We start from the raw sequence: 16087 nt of genomic DNA on the forward strand, positions 1-16087 counted from the left end.
ATTGTATATATCTCATTAGTATTGTAACAATGTTCTACCCAGTAGAACAACAAATAGTTTATTTACAGTAGAATCTACTGTATACTATGCATATGACTTGAATAATTAGATATTCTATAACAAATATATGGTGTTTTTAATTTTTGATGACATAAAGGTGAATTGTATTCATGGACATATGTTGTATAACTTAATTGCATTTATTTTACTTATAATATTTTACAAATTTATTTAATTTAATGTTTTTACACAATTTTACACTAATTTGAATCAATTATATTTATTATCATTCTTTAATATTTTTTTGAAAGTTTAGTAAGAAATCACAATTATTATACATATTATTAATATGACTTTGTTTAAGGAAAAAAATATTTTAAAGTGAAATAAGAAAAAAATCAATAATGCATTCAATTTTATATCAATATATATTTTTTCATATAAATAGGTATATCTACATATTTTTAATACACGTTTCGTTAATGGCATTGATAATTTTTTAAGTATCTAAGTACATCTGTGCATCAATTTGCATATTCATAAAAATAATTTGGATAATTTGTGTCTGTTTACAGATGGTTTAGAATTAGTTTACCAGATGTCTTCTTTTATTATGTAGTTTGGCATTATTTGTATTATAACAATAAAATTATATGCCTTTCATTAATCATTTAATTTTTTTTTAGATATTTTAATAATAAATTTATGTTGATCTATGTTTAATCTTGGCTTAATCAAGTTTAAATTTGGATTTTTTTTTTAATTAATTGAATACAATTGAAGTACGTATATTATTATTCAATATTTCTATTTTTGGTACTGTAAGAACTTAATTAAATTAAAATAAATTATAAAATATACCCGTTAAAAAATATATATTTGCCTTGTTATTTTTAGAAACATAAAATTGTGCTAATTTAAAAAAATTTTATTGTTAGTATTTTTGACAAAATCAAAAAATTACATTACACTTAACTAAAGTAAAATTAGAGTTTTAACTAGTTGTGGATTGTTTTTATACCTTACAAATTATAAGTTATAATTTATAAACATTAGCTAGGTAACCAAAAATTGTCAAAAGATCAAGATCAGCTTAACTTTTACTAAAATTAAATTTAAAGATGAAATTATCTATGATCTATTTTCAATGTATATTACATTACTATACTGAAATGTTTAAAATATACAATTTGTTATTAAGTGATTTGATTCGGGGAAAAAAACAAATTTATTTTCTTGTATTCTTATGTTGGATTTTTGAAAACAGAAAAACATGGTGTTAAAATGGAACATGTTTAAGTTGAAGTTTTATAACTTGAAAGTTAGTAAAACTGAATATTATAATAACCATCAAAACTTAGATATTATTAATATTTAATAGAAATTAATATGTTAACTGAAAGTTTATAATTAGAAATAAATATTAATACTGGATTTTTAAATATGTTACATTTGCTTTATATGTAATAAATACATTTTTTCTGAACCTTTTAACCTTACCTTTGGAATTAAATATAAAAAATAAATTTAGAAATGTATGGTTATCTTATAATATTATAATAAATAGCTTAATAGTTAAAAATGAACGTAATAGTTCAAAAATATGATTTGAGTATAAGTTAGTAAAAAAAAAAAAATTATTAACGGGAACATATACCTTTTAGATAGTTTGTTAAAGAATAATGGTGATAGTATAGCCGATTAGGATACATATATATTATACATGAAAGATTTTGCATTGTTTCTTTTTTAATAGTATTGGCTAAAGATATTAAATTCATTTTTTTTTTAATATGCAAGCAAATATTTATAATTTATACAGATTCATGTAAAATATGTATAATATGTGATAAATATAGGCATTTAGGATGTGTCTAGGTAGCACACCCTGTAATATTGTATGTGCCTAAGCGCCCAATGATTGTATAAAAATGCCTATATATTAATCTTAATAAATATGTCTACATTACTAAAGTCAATTTTAGATAACATTTTTATGGTGAATTTGAAAAGTTAGAATACAAGTAATTCACTGTGTGTTTTTTTTTGTTGAAAGTTTATATACAGTTTAATGTATAGATGTGTAGTGGCTAGTATTATGTATTAAAACTTTTATGAGTTAATTAAAATTATGTATTGAGAAACCAATTGTTCAATATTTTACTTGTGATTTTTTATTAATAACGTTATTATTTTTCCTTTTTGATTGTATTTTAATTTTAATGTTAACCCGCCACGACTTCTCTCTTGGAAACGGTGTGTGATGTGTGTAACTTATATTTTTTATTTAATGTATATTAAAAGCACATTAAGCTTAAAAATGTTAAAAAGTTTTATTATATAGGGCTGATAATAATATATGGGCGATATATACTTTTAGTGTCTGCGCACGACTACGGTGAAAAAAAAAATATAAGTGGGAGTTATGTGATTAAGAAGCTACTCATTAGTGATATATAGTTTAAGATTAATAAGGTTATAAGAAAATTAAATCAAAAGATTACGGCACCACTTTCTTCTTAGCCTGTGATGAGAATTTCTAGGAAGTGAATGGGTTTGTAAGCCATTTATAAGTGGATTCATGGTTGTTTTCTAGAGTATAAAAAAAACCCGTTTATAAAATGATGCAGCTTTTTTTTTGCAATTGATTTAATGCCAAAGTTTTTGTGAAGGGCTAAGTTAAAGACAAAGGGTGGAGAATTTGTGATTTTTCAGAGAATAATATTATGGAATACTTGAATTCCGTTGAAGTTTGATTTTTGGCCGATCGATCCCAGTTATAGTTGTATCCCGTATAAATTTAAAAGCCATAATAAATCATCACATTCTAAAATGATTCTAAGCAAGACTAGGTTGAATTTTTTGTGTTGACATTTCTTTGAGATTTTTCGATGGTTTTCATAATTTTTCTTACAGTACTGACTATTAGGAAATTTTAGTACCCAAAAATGTCGATAGTATTAACTATATTTGTTTTCTAGTTGTGGGTCATATAAAATACTTTGGACTTCATCAATGGTTGAATTAGGGTTTTCAGAAAGAATTTCATAATCTAAAACCGTTCATTTTTACATGCAATGTTGATATATTCATAATGTTATATAATAGTGTATTCATATTGGGTTATTGTCATTAGTTTATTAATATTAAATTAAAATAAAAAATAAAAAAATACACTCTTTCATTATAGTTTTTTTCTCATTTAGATTATAATAATCATAACTAATGTACAATTTATTATAATAAATTCCTTACTAGTATAATATATAATATAGGTGCTGATTAAAACTAAAATTATAGTAAGGAGAATATATAGTATGATTCATATCAATTATATTTAAATTACTTTTTGAGGGTATATTTTAATGGCATGAGCTTAAAACGTAATTGTTATTACTAGAAATTCGTAACCTAAAAACTCGATTGTATAAATAAGTATTGTTAACACTTCTGGTATTAATTCAATTATATTAAATTATTATGTATGATATAATGCGTATTGGAATTTCTGAAAATAAAGCATATATCAATATTGGATGAATATGTTTTATTATATACCAAAATCGTTTTAAATTATTACATTTTTCAATAACTTTGAAATTTATTACTGAAAATAATATGAAATCATTTTAGCTTTAATTTGCATTTTAAATATATCTAGCGCTTAAGTGAACGATGTTTGCTGAGTACTCAATAATTAGTCTTTGAATTTTGCTTTATATTTTCGAAACTAAATCACCTATCTTGATATTTTACTGATCGAATTGTAATGCGTTAGAGAATATTAAATAGGTTTTTTTTTTTTGAATACAAATATAAAATGGATATTACCCTATATATTATTGACATAATACACTGTGATTTATTTTCCGTGAAAAATAATTTGCCTCCATCCCAAACTTGTCCTTCATTTTTTTAAACCGTTAGTACTGACTCGGTAGAGTATGGGGTGACCCTAGAAATTGATTTTGACACTACTCCGCCACAACTTCGGTGGTCCATTATGTTGGGGAAAACGTAATGACGCTCGTTATACCCTAACTGCTATGTATGCATTGGTATATAATGTATTCTGCTTCGTTGGATGCTATATATATATAGTAAAAAAACTTGTGGTGAGAAAATAGACAACAAAAAATCCCAACGTAGCAACATTGTTGTTTCAATTAAACTTTATATTGGTATTCGTTATATATATAATTACTATATATATACATATTTGCTTAAACAGTTTGTTGGTATAGATTATATCTGATGTGAGTAATATTTTAGAAAATGTATTTGAATTTTATTTTAATATAAATATAAAATTAATTTATTATTTGAGTGATAAAATAATTCATTAATTCTAATTAACTGATTATTTAGAATGACATACCATAGAGATAAATATAATCGTATTATAATGAAGTGTAAATGTGTAATGAAGTAATTTAAAAATGATTCATTGTAATATTTTAATATTATTTATTTCATATCATTTGTGCCTTAGAATTTTTAAAAATTTTTTTAGTTATTACTGATTAATATTTGATTGTTAATAAATTTTTTATTTTTTTCAACATATTTATAATACTTACTTTTAATTTAACCATTTACAACCAATTCATTTTTGTAAATACAATACTTACGTTTTTTAGTTAGTATTAAATTGAAACTAACAAATCATAAACAATTTATGAAATGATTATATTGATTAATAGTCTCTCATCTATTTAAGTTATTATTCATGTTATCAGTTTATTTAAATTACTTAAATTTAAAAATATTTTGACTTATTATACGTACGAATAAATTCGTTTTTATATATTTTAAAATAATTCTGTTCCAAAGATTTTAATTACTCTTTTATTCACATTTTAAAATAATTAAAATTTTAAATTAAGTACTTATAAGTTATATAATATTGTTATTATTGGTTTACATGATTAATAATTCAATTTTTAAGAATCACATTTTCATTAAGTACATGAAATTGAAGTTTTAATTAACATGATTTATAATTTTCTTTTTATTAAATAAATTAAAAATATGAAAATAACCAGCTTTTACAGGACAGTTACAGTGATTCCCATCTAATTTAAAAAAAATATATTATGTTCACTGTTTAGTGCATAGTTTTTTTATATAAAAAATAAATTTCTTTGTATTTATTTTTGCCTTATTTTATTTTGTTTTATTTCAACATATTCTATTAAATATTTACTAGCTATAAAAATAATAAACATTTATAATTTATTAGATAATTCTTTGAAATTTTGAAATACGTACGTATACAAGTATATGCTGTGACTTCGATATACTTTTAATATGTTTAGAAAATATTATATTTTTAATGAATTTTACGATTTGATTTAAATATATGTATGTTTATTAAATATTTTTATTGTATATACGAAAATAATGTAAATATCAAAATGAATTATATATATAAACCAAGGAAGTCAAACATATACCAATGATTGATTACTGTTACTTTTTTTCATAAAAACGCAAACACTATAATTTATTATGAATTTAGTTGAGCTTATAGAAATATATTTACTATACATTGACTAGGTATGCATTTTATATTATATTCTTTACTTTAAAAGGTTGAGAATAAATATTCTGTTAATAATAGACGATTCAATTAAAAATAAGGTCTTTCAGAGAAAATTTAATGGTATAATATAATATTATATATTTTGCATGTAAAAATAAACGAGTTTTCCTCTTTTTTATTGTATTATATTATTATTTTTAATTTCAAAACTACTGTTATTGCACTATTTGTTTGTTTATTATAAAATTCAGGATTTTTTTTTTACCAAGAATAAAAGTAATGTAATAATAACCGATTTTTGTTAAAACATATGTGAGTCTTATTCCAACTTAAAATATTTTTTACGGATAAGATGGTTACCAAGTGTATACATGTAGACACACATATCAATGTGTTAATTTAACTGTTCAAGGTTAATAAAAATTATTAGTTAAAATGAATAAGTATTGACAAAATAATGAATGGTATTAATGTTTTATTTTTAAAACTAGAATCATTTAATGTTATTCAAAGTTAATAAAAAACATTTACGTAATATTAAATCTTTAAATAGTTTTGAAATAATAATAATAAACTACCAAATACTGTGATTTTTTAAATAGAGTTATTATAATAGTTTTCTTCTTCAGCGAGTTTTTTTTTTAAGTTATCTGTAAGATTCTGGTCTAACACTAACAATAGTTTAATTCGTTGAGAGGGGGGATTTAATTAAATTTTAAAAAACCATCACTTTAAATTAATTTACAATTTATAGAGGTGCCATTTATTTTAACAATGTCAACTATACCAGAATCATTTTCCGTAAAACATATTTTGCTATAAAAATAATCTCTTAATAGATATTAAACATTAATGAAAATAAAATTTACTAAAAAATATCAAATCTTCTCTTCTAAATTATGAAATTTTCTAACAATATGTTAGTAACACAATTTTATTATGCTATATTGTGTATTGTGTAATATGAAATTGAGAATTATTACACATTGAAAATGAACCCTGATGGTTAATTATCTTATCAATTTCAAAATACAAACTAACTTAATAATTTCTTGGGTATAGTCGAATTGCACTTGGGTTTAAAAAAGGTAGTAGTCGAATTGAACTTGGGCTCAAAAAAAGTATTTCAACCAAATTTTCATACATTTGAAGGAGTTAAATATTTAGTAAACACTCATTTTCCTTCTCACTTATAGGCTTTGGACTGACAATGATTTTAATCATTGGCTTGGTTAAAAATGATTGTTTTATACATCACATTATGTTTATTATATATTTATACATTATAATTCTTATATTATATTATATTACATTATACATATTATTATTATATATATTTTTATTATTTTTTTTTTTTTTAAATCGTCAAATTTAATTGTTGTCAATATAATAATTTTTTTTTTATCATTTTTTGTAGTAATGACAAACTGCATTCAAAAATTCTAGCCGGGTAATATGCTTTTGAGTATATAAGTCAATATATTTTTCAATATAATTTATTTTTTTCTGATACCGTGTTGTTGATGGTCTTATGTCAGTGTTCTGCATTAAAATATAAGTATCGATTTGTAATTGTCGATTTTTTGTGACAATCATTATCTGCGTTATCTAAATGGCATTCACGAACTACTATACATAATGCTATTAAATAGGCACGCTCGCCGTAGCATTCGTAAACATAAGATTCCCAATATTTTTAACGGGTTTTCACTATACACGTTCGACTCGTAACAAGTTTCCACAGTTTTTCCATTTTAACTCTATTTTTGAACGAGTGCAGTTCGATTACTACCTGTTTTTTACCCGAGTGCAGTTCGACTATTACCTTTTTTCAACCCAAGTGTAATTCGACCATTTCTTTGTAGGTAATAAGTGCAATTCGACTATCCCAAATTTCTTTAGTAACATAATTGGCAAATTTTTGTCTTGAGGTTGGAGATAGTATATTACGATATTACTTATTATTTGTATGAAAAGTTGATTAGATGTTATTAATTAATCTTTGGTTCTAAATTACAGGTACTTATAAAACAATCAATTTAAATCTAACCTTTAAACAGTCGATTTAAATTATTTTTTTATATTTATATATTTTTGCTAATTTAATACATTGTGATATTTTAATAATACAAATTCAATGATACGATAGTACAATGGTGTTTAGTCACTTATTCTAATTGCCTATAAATGTAATAAAAATATAGTAACGTATTATTATTTTGTTATTTATTGTTTTATTATTAGTTTATTTTTTATGATATATTATTTATTTCTTGTACTAATTGCATTCTTTGTGTTAACTATACATTCTCTTTTATTTTATAGTTAAAATTATTTTTTATTTCAAAATAATTTTTACCTCTTAAGCCAAGAAGAATTTTAAAATTTCTTTTTTATTACCTTATGATGATTTATGGGTGAAGAAAAATGTATTACTAGTTATAAAATTGTTTAAATCTCAAACATTTTTTAGATATTAATGCGGTGATGGAAAATACGGATTCCATTTAATAACCATTCATCTTGTCATTATAATTAGCATTGTTTAGTAGTGATAAAAATTAAAGAGAATTTTTGAAGATATTGATTGAATGAAATATCACTATTAAATCACTTCTAAATTAAAGATTACTAAATTGACAATAATCAAAGAAAAAACCTTTATTAAGTAACTCCACGAATATTTTTAAATATCAAGAGTATTTTTTCAAGGAGTTCTTGGATATACTGGATGATTATTTTATAAAACAATATTTATTGTTTCAAAATGTATTAACATTTTTGAAATTTTTGTTTTTTATATATAGTTTTCAGTCGAAATAAAAAAATATTTTTTAAATATTTTTTATTGTTATAATATTTATGTTTCTTACTTTTTTAAACTACAGTATATATTTATAATTTCATGTTCTGAAGTAGAATATTTCTTGAATTATTTTAATACATTAAAATCGAAATTCAGACAAGTAGTTTATGAGTTATGAGTATTTAAATTTTAGGGTGGTATGAGAAAACTCCACAAAATATTGGTCTCTTACTCTAAGACAAATTGTTAGACGTATCCTATTTTTTTTACCGGTTTTTAATTTGCTCAGGTAAAATTTGCTAATTGGTGTTTTCTTATATTTAAAAAAAAATATTGTTAGAAAAAAAATATTTGTTGCCAGCTATGATTTCGAATCATTTTATATTTTTATATTTATTTAAGTTGCACTGTTTTTTTTTATTATTATTTTAAGGCATTCATTACCTTTGAATTTGATTTTTTGCCTTAAATTTGTAATATGGGTAATTTTACATACCGTAATAGTACATTTATTTTTTATTTTTACTTATTGAAATTAATTGCTAAATAGTTACGGACATAGAAATTAATAATGGATTGTAAACAAATTTTATACATAATTAAGAATATGTTTTATTTAATCATATATGATAAATCATCATTTTTTGGAATAATTTTAAATTTAAAAGCTTGTATAAACATAAAAATTGCATAACTATTGAAATTGGTTTTTTTATTTACTTTATTTTTACGTAAAAAAAATGTTATAATTATATTTTAAATTTTACTGGAAAATTTTTTTAACATTGTATGTTTCAAAAATTAAAATTTCCCAACTTATATTAAAAGAGATGTTTCATAAGTAAAATTTTAGTGTATTTTATATTTGTTCAATTTTAAGATATTTTAGATAAGTCATGTTTCATTATATTTTTTTTGCCAAAAGACTAGTGACATTCGTCAATGATAGCAGTAATATATAATATTAAACAAATATTACCTCGCTCAAAGCATATAACATAATATAATGTTACATATATTATAAACAAAAAGTTAAGTACAGTGATGTATTCTATCTTCAATTGAAAAATTATAAAACATATAGTTACTATTCTTAAAATTAGCAATTATATAGATATATATATAAAATATTGCTTAAAACAAAATATAATCATTAAATAGCAATCAATTATTATTTAAGTTGAAGTGTGTTTCTGTATAATTTATGAGATGATCATGACATAATATTATTTTCATTGTCAAAATATCACTATGCGGTTAGATTAATTTTAAATTTAGTGTAAAGCATCTAGAGTTTGTGCCAAATTCATACATTATAGACACGTGATAGAAGTAATAATCAGATAGTCCTATTATATATCACACATATTATGTCGTTTTTTCAATGACGTGTATTGTATTTTAGAAAGCTGTTTAATTTAATAGACCATCAAATTGTTTATTAATTATTAAATTATTAGTTCCTCTTTCTTTTTTTTTTACCAACGAAAATCAAGTTAATATTTTTTGAATAAATTATTATTTAAATTGTATACGTATAAATTATTTAGTGGTAAAAACACATAAAAAAAAAATAAAAAAAAATTGAGTATACAAATGTGAATATTTGATACAATAATTATTTGTAAATAATATGTGATTCTAAAAATAAACTACGGAATAGCAGTTATTAATTATAACAGATGTGTGTAAAAACCATTCTGAACAATATAACAATCTTATTTAATATTTATTATATTTATGTACATTGTACATATACTTCATGTAGATTAGTGTATTGTATTAGGTATTTTAAAATATATAAATGTAGTTAAAAGTATTGATTGTAATTATTATAGTAAAATACCTTAGATATAGGAAACTAAAAACTGTGAAAAAAGTTAGAAAATAATAAATGGCCGGGATTTAAGTACAAAAACTGCACAATATTGAAATTTATTTTATTTGACTTAAGCCGATCAAAATGTATTTTAGAAAAATCCTGAGTGTCAATACATGAATTATTGAGTCAAGCGTTGAAATGTATTGTATTCAATATATCAAATAATTCATTTGTTTAGTAACAAAATTACCAAATTGCTCTTTTTTCCTACTATAATTTGCCATTATGCTTAAGTTATAACGTCGTATTATCAGTTTCATGATAGTTAAATATTCATCATGTAACTTATAAATACTAATTTATCGGATAAGAAGATTACCTCTCATTAGTATGGGAACATAAATTATTTCGGCTGTTATATTAATTATAATATTTACAGACAATTTACAACTATTAAACTGATCCATATTATTTAATAAATTGTCTGTAAGATTTTTTTTACGTAAGTTTTTTTTGTTTTTACCTATTTAATTACAAAAAATCTTACAATCAATAACTATTTAACATTAACTGTTAACACTATTCTAATAATCATATATAATAATTATACGGGGAAAAATTATTTGTTTTTTTAAAATTATTTCTATCACTTATTTCTTAATTTGTTTTCTCATTACTTTTATACCTTTACGTAGAATTTAAGTTGTTGTTGATTATTATTATTTTTTTTACTTTAGGTTTTGCTTTACTTAAGTACTTACTTTGTAATACTGTTCATATGTGTGCATTGAATAATATGGATTTATTTTCTTTACGAATACAATTTATTATTGATTAAAATAATACATATTATAGAAATTATTTTTAATTCAAATCTTAAATTATTATTGATGCTGATTGTTGGGTCGTTATAAATTTTAATATTATTTTAACTTCATATCTTTCACATTAAACACGTATTTGTATGATATATTATATAACTACAATACATAACGGCATTTTTTAATTAAGTTTTTTTTTCTATAACTTTCTGTTAATTTGTATGGTTATATAATTTCTGAGAAAAAAATTTAAGTATTAGAACTAAAAGTTTGTGTTTGTTATTTTTGGTATAGATCTATGAGTAATTTACAAGAGACGAAATATCTAGGTTGGCAAAATATTTGCTTTTTATTTTTTGAAGTATATAATTTATTTTTTAGCCTATTTCCATGATAAAAAAAAAAAAAATTAATATTATTACATTTATTTTGTATTTATTTTTATAACTTAAACCTAGTTAAGAAATATATTTTTTTTCTATAAAACGTTTGGTCCGTTATACAACCATCTGATTAGTGTTCATGAACAGATAATGGACTATTTCTTCACCATACAAATTAATATATTTTTTGAAGAAATAACCATATAGTCAACAAGATATAATTTTATTTGTTTCAAAACAAAATCTTATTAATTTTTGAGGTCAAATAATTCAATTACTATAATAATATATCTGTTTTTTAGATTTTAGAATGTTTAGAGAAATTTATAAATTATGTTAAATATTATGTTATTATTTGATTTATACACTCCACGATAATTTACCAAAATGTAATTTATTTTTGATTATTTAATATAAAAGTTAGTGCTTTGAAAAATTAAAAGTGTATACTATTTTATTTCATAAAAGGAGTGCAATTATTTTAATAGTAACTTAAAATATTTTTCACGAGAAAGTAGATAAATACTTTAGTTAACCTTATATGACTTTATAAATGTTCGTCACTGCTTTAAATTGAATATCAAGCTATATAATATATTATTTTTAGTTAAAAATTTTAACTTCAGATGTAAAATTAAAAACTTTGTATAATAAATATGTTTTTAAACAATAAATATTGTACTAATTTTATTTTATTTTTATAGTATGCAGTTTTGTTGTGCACAAACGATGTCACGAATTTGTTTCCTTTACCTGTCCCGGAGCCGACAAGGGACCTGATTCTGATGTAAGTAGTCCAATCATTATAATTCTTCTAACATAAACTTAACATTGTTTTTTTTCTGAATTGACAATTTTTTTACAAACATAATGTGCAGGACGACCACTATACATTTAGATCAGATTATTTAGACTGCTAATATGATAGACTAATATTGTAATTAATATATTATAGAATAAAATACATTACGTTAAGTCATGTTATGTAGCAATCTAAAAGATATCTTGCATTCAGTGTTTTTTATCATTTATTGTAGAACGGCGGCTAGTATAGGCAATATTAATACACTGATGTTATCGATTCAACAAAACGTATTTATTAGTAAATAATAATTATGTATTGAAAATACAATAAAATAATCAATTGATACTATTAGTATTAAAAAAATATATATTTTTGATATTAAACTGATTAAATTGTTCTTAGTATTTTTTTTTATTTTAATTTATGGCTAATCGTTAGTACAATGTAATATAATATGTATTTTTTAAATTTAAGTTTAATTAAAGTTAAATGTTTTAAATAATGAATTCAAACTCTTATTAAATTATATATTTAAAATAAATACACAATATTTTGTATTAACAGTGATTAGTTTTAATTAAATAATTAAATTAAAAAAAAAAAAAAACATAAATACTAGTTTAAATTCTAGGTTTACTTCAAATTCTTTACACCAGTAGATTTTTTTATATTAATTAAATATTTATGTTCTAAAATTAAAAAAAAAGTGCTTGTACAATTTAGCTTTATTTTTCATAAATATTGAATAAAATAATATAATTTATTTTAAAATTTCGTTTACCCGAGAATTGTCATATTTTTTTTTACGGCAAGTTCTGTGATATAAATAAAGACAATAAGGAACCTTAAAAAATAAAAATAAATATTTTTTATAGTTAAATTACATTTTTTTATTGTTTATTGATGTATTTTTAACATATGTTAATTTATAAGTTATAATTAATATTTATATTATTATTAATATATAGTTACAAAATTATATAATAATATTTATTATTTATTTTAATAATTAAAGTTATTAAAGAGCTTTTGATAAAATTCTATTTGGTGTTACAGTTAAAAATATTTTTGATTTTATTTTAATCCATATTATTTAACTTTTATTTCTTACAAAGACATTTCGTTAATAAAAAAAATAGAAATGAAAATTCCTAACATTTTTCGATTATTGTTGTCATTTAATTTACAATTTTAAAATTGTTTTGAATATGTTTTACTGAATTAACTACTGTGGTGTATATTTGTTTAGCCGTTATGTATTGAAAATCACACTGTTATAGAATTTAAGTTATACAATTTTCAGTTTTAATTTTATAATGTCCTCTGAAGCAATCATGTCTTTATGATATATGTATGCTACAGATTTTCGAGATTGTAGGGTTAGAATTGGGTCATGTCTTTGGTGGTAAAAGTACGCACATTAAAAAGGTGTAAGCTTGCTAGCGACCACATAGAGGCACGCGTTGTTGTAAAACGGCGATCGATGAATGAGCTCAACAGATGGCAACATGCGTGCAATATGTCCGACCTACAATATTATAATATTGTGTGTATTATTGGTATAGCGTATTATTTATAAAGTGTCTAACATTTAAGCTTAGTTCAATTTATTATTTTTATATATAAAGTTATTTAATTTGTTTTCTGATAAACTTATTGTCTAAGTGCCGTTTTTGTTAAAATTTATTATTGAATGCTAAATTTCGGAATAACTTTTTTACGTAAATGTACATAATTATATTAATTTATCTTAGATTTCACATACATAAACGTGTATTTTTAATCATAGAACTTGCAATTATTTTTAATAATTTAGCATACCTAATGACTAAGACTAAAAATGTTGTACCCTAAAAAAAATCATAAAATAAACATGCATTTGTGCCCTAAAATATGTCCTAAAAATAGGAAAATAGGTTTTATAATTTTTTATTTCAATTATAACATAAAAATTATCTTTTTGTGTACGTATAAAAAACAGCATTTTCTTTTTATATTTTATTTTATGATATAATTTATTCACTTCTAAATGATGTTTAAATAGTTATTGAAATTATTCCTTAAATGCAATGAAGTTTTTGTTCATTTTTAATTTTTTTTTTTTTTTTTAGTTTTATTTATTATTTAGTTTATTTGATGTTTTAATTTATTTATTTTATAAATTTATGACTCTATATGATTAATAAACTTATACAATCTTTTACAAGTGACTTATGTGAAACAGCCGTCTATTTTGTATGCGATTTTCTTTATATGTGTGAATTATATTCAGTTTTTTTCCAAAAATGTTCAAGTTTAATAAAAATTATATAAAACTGAAAGTATGTTTTTAAAATATGAATAATGCTTTATTTTTTTTAATAGTGTTAATAGATTTATATAGATAAGTTATTTCAAATGTGTTTTAATTTAAATATTCACTTATTTTATAATATTTGTTTATATGTGGGTACTTGAATTTATTACATTGACATAAATTATCTTTTTATGTTTTTGAAGTAAATAAGATATTTTTAAAATTTTATTATCATTTGTTTTTTTATGTGTATAAGACATATTACATTTTAAAGGATGGAAATTCAGTGTTTTCCTTCAAGGATTAAGAATACTTTTAATTTTAATTTTAATAGTAATTATTAATTTTTCTTTTATATAAATTATTATTGTTATAGTTTAGTATAGACTTATTATTATAATTAAGTTATACAATTTTATGTTGTCCAGTACACATTTATCAGCTCTTTCATTAATTATACACATTTTAAGTTAAGTTATGCCATTTAAATAATTTAGTCGAATTAATTATTATTTAATGCTCTTAAAACATTAACTGTATTTTAAAGTGTATGTTAATGTGTAAATGTTTATGATATAAATGTTGTACTATACACTTTATTTTTTTTTAAATAATGTTTTTACATTTTTATTTTTATTTTTTTTTTTTTTAGTATATTACCGTGGCAGTCAATTTTTTTTTTTTATTACAAATATTATCAATTTATTAAAATTATTACCGTATAATGTATATTTATTTTTTAAAATACATGTTTAATTATAAAATAGTTTAAAAATATAAATAATATCAAAAGTTGAATAAATAATTTAGGACCTTTAATTAAAATACAATAACTTTTATTTTTAGTTAAGTCTTGAATCTTTGAAAATATAATTTTAAAACGGTGCATGAATTGAAAAATAATTGCAAATATTTATTGCTAATTTTTTTAAATATAATTTTATATAAAAAGAAATGTATTCTGTAATTTTTTATGGATTGTATTAAGTATTATATTTTTATCAAATAATTTATAATAGAATTATATAGAGACGATATAATTTTTAAAATACCTTAGTGTTATTGAAGCTATTAATAAGTTCTCGTTTTTTTTTAAATTTATGTTATTTTGTATGGTCAAAAAGTTTAAAAATGTAATATAAGATTTTTCATAATTTTTTCTTGGACCAGATAAAAAAAAAAAAAAATCAAATCGAATATTCATATACTATTAACCATAATTACAGTTAGTTTTATAGCTATTTAAAATTTAAAATGTTCAGACTTGTTAAATTGTATTAAAATTTCCAAATAATATATTTAAATAGTATTTAATGATATTATTTATTTTTATACTTTGATCGTAAATATTATAAATTATTATACATTTTTGTTTAGTAATAATTTTTTTTGTGTTAGTTAGTTATTTTGTATGTCTCATTTTACACATCGACATCGTAAAATCGCTCATTTCATGAACTAAATTTCCAGATAATGAAATTTAATTTGTCTAGAGGGAATTTTCATGAAAATACATTATATGGAGATACATTTCATGAAATGGACAATACCTGCATTATACACTTAGTATAATTATTATAAGATAAATTATTGTAAGTTATTTAATAGT

General features: G+C 21.0%; 1 protein-coding gene across 4 annotated transcripts in view; it reads left to right on the forward strand.

Annotated features, from left to right (window-relative positions):
* The window catches only part of LOC112601527 (protein kinase C, brain isozyme), an 86290-nt gene that overhangs the window by 17866 nt on the left and 52337 nt on the right, over positions 1 to 16087 (forward strand). For all 4 annotated transcript variants that reach the window (XM_025349197.1, XM_025349199.1, XM_025349200.1 and 1 more), the window contains exon 3: positions 12082 to 12164. In XM_025349197.1, coding sequence (XP_025204982.1) covers positions 12082 to 12164 — 83 coding nt within the window. The remainder of the gene's footprint in view (positions 1 to 12081; positions 12165 to 16087) is intronic.

The sequence above is a fragment of the Melanaphis sacchari genome, unplaced genomic scaffold (genome assembly GCF_002803265.2).
Source record: "Melanaphis sacchari strain LSU unplaced genomic scaffold, SCAv2.0 Contig79_pilon_pilon, whole genome shotgun sequence".
Classification (NCBI taxonomy): domain Eukaryota; kingdom Metazoa; phylum Arthropoda; class Insecta; order Hemiptera; family Aphididae; genus Melanaphis; species Melanaphis sacchari.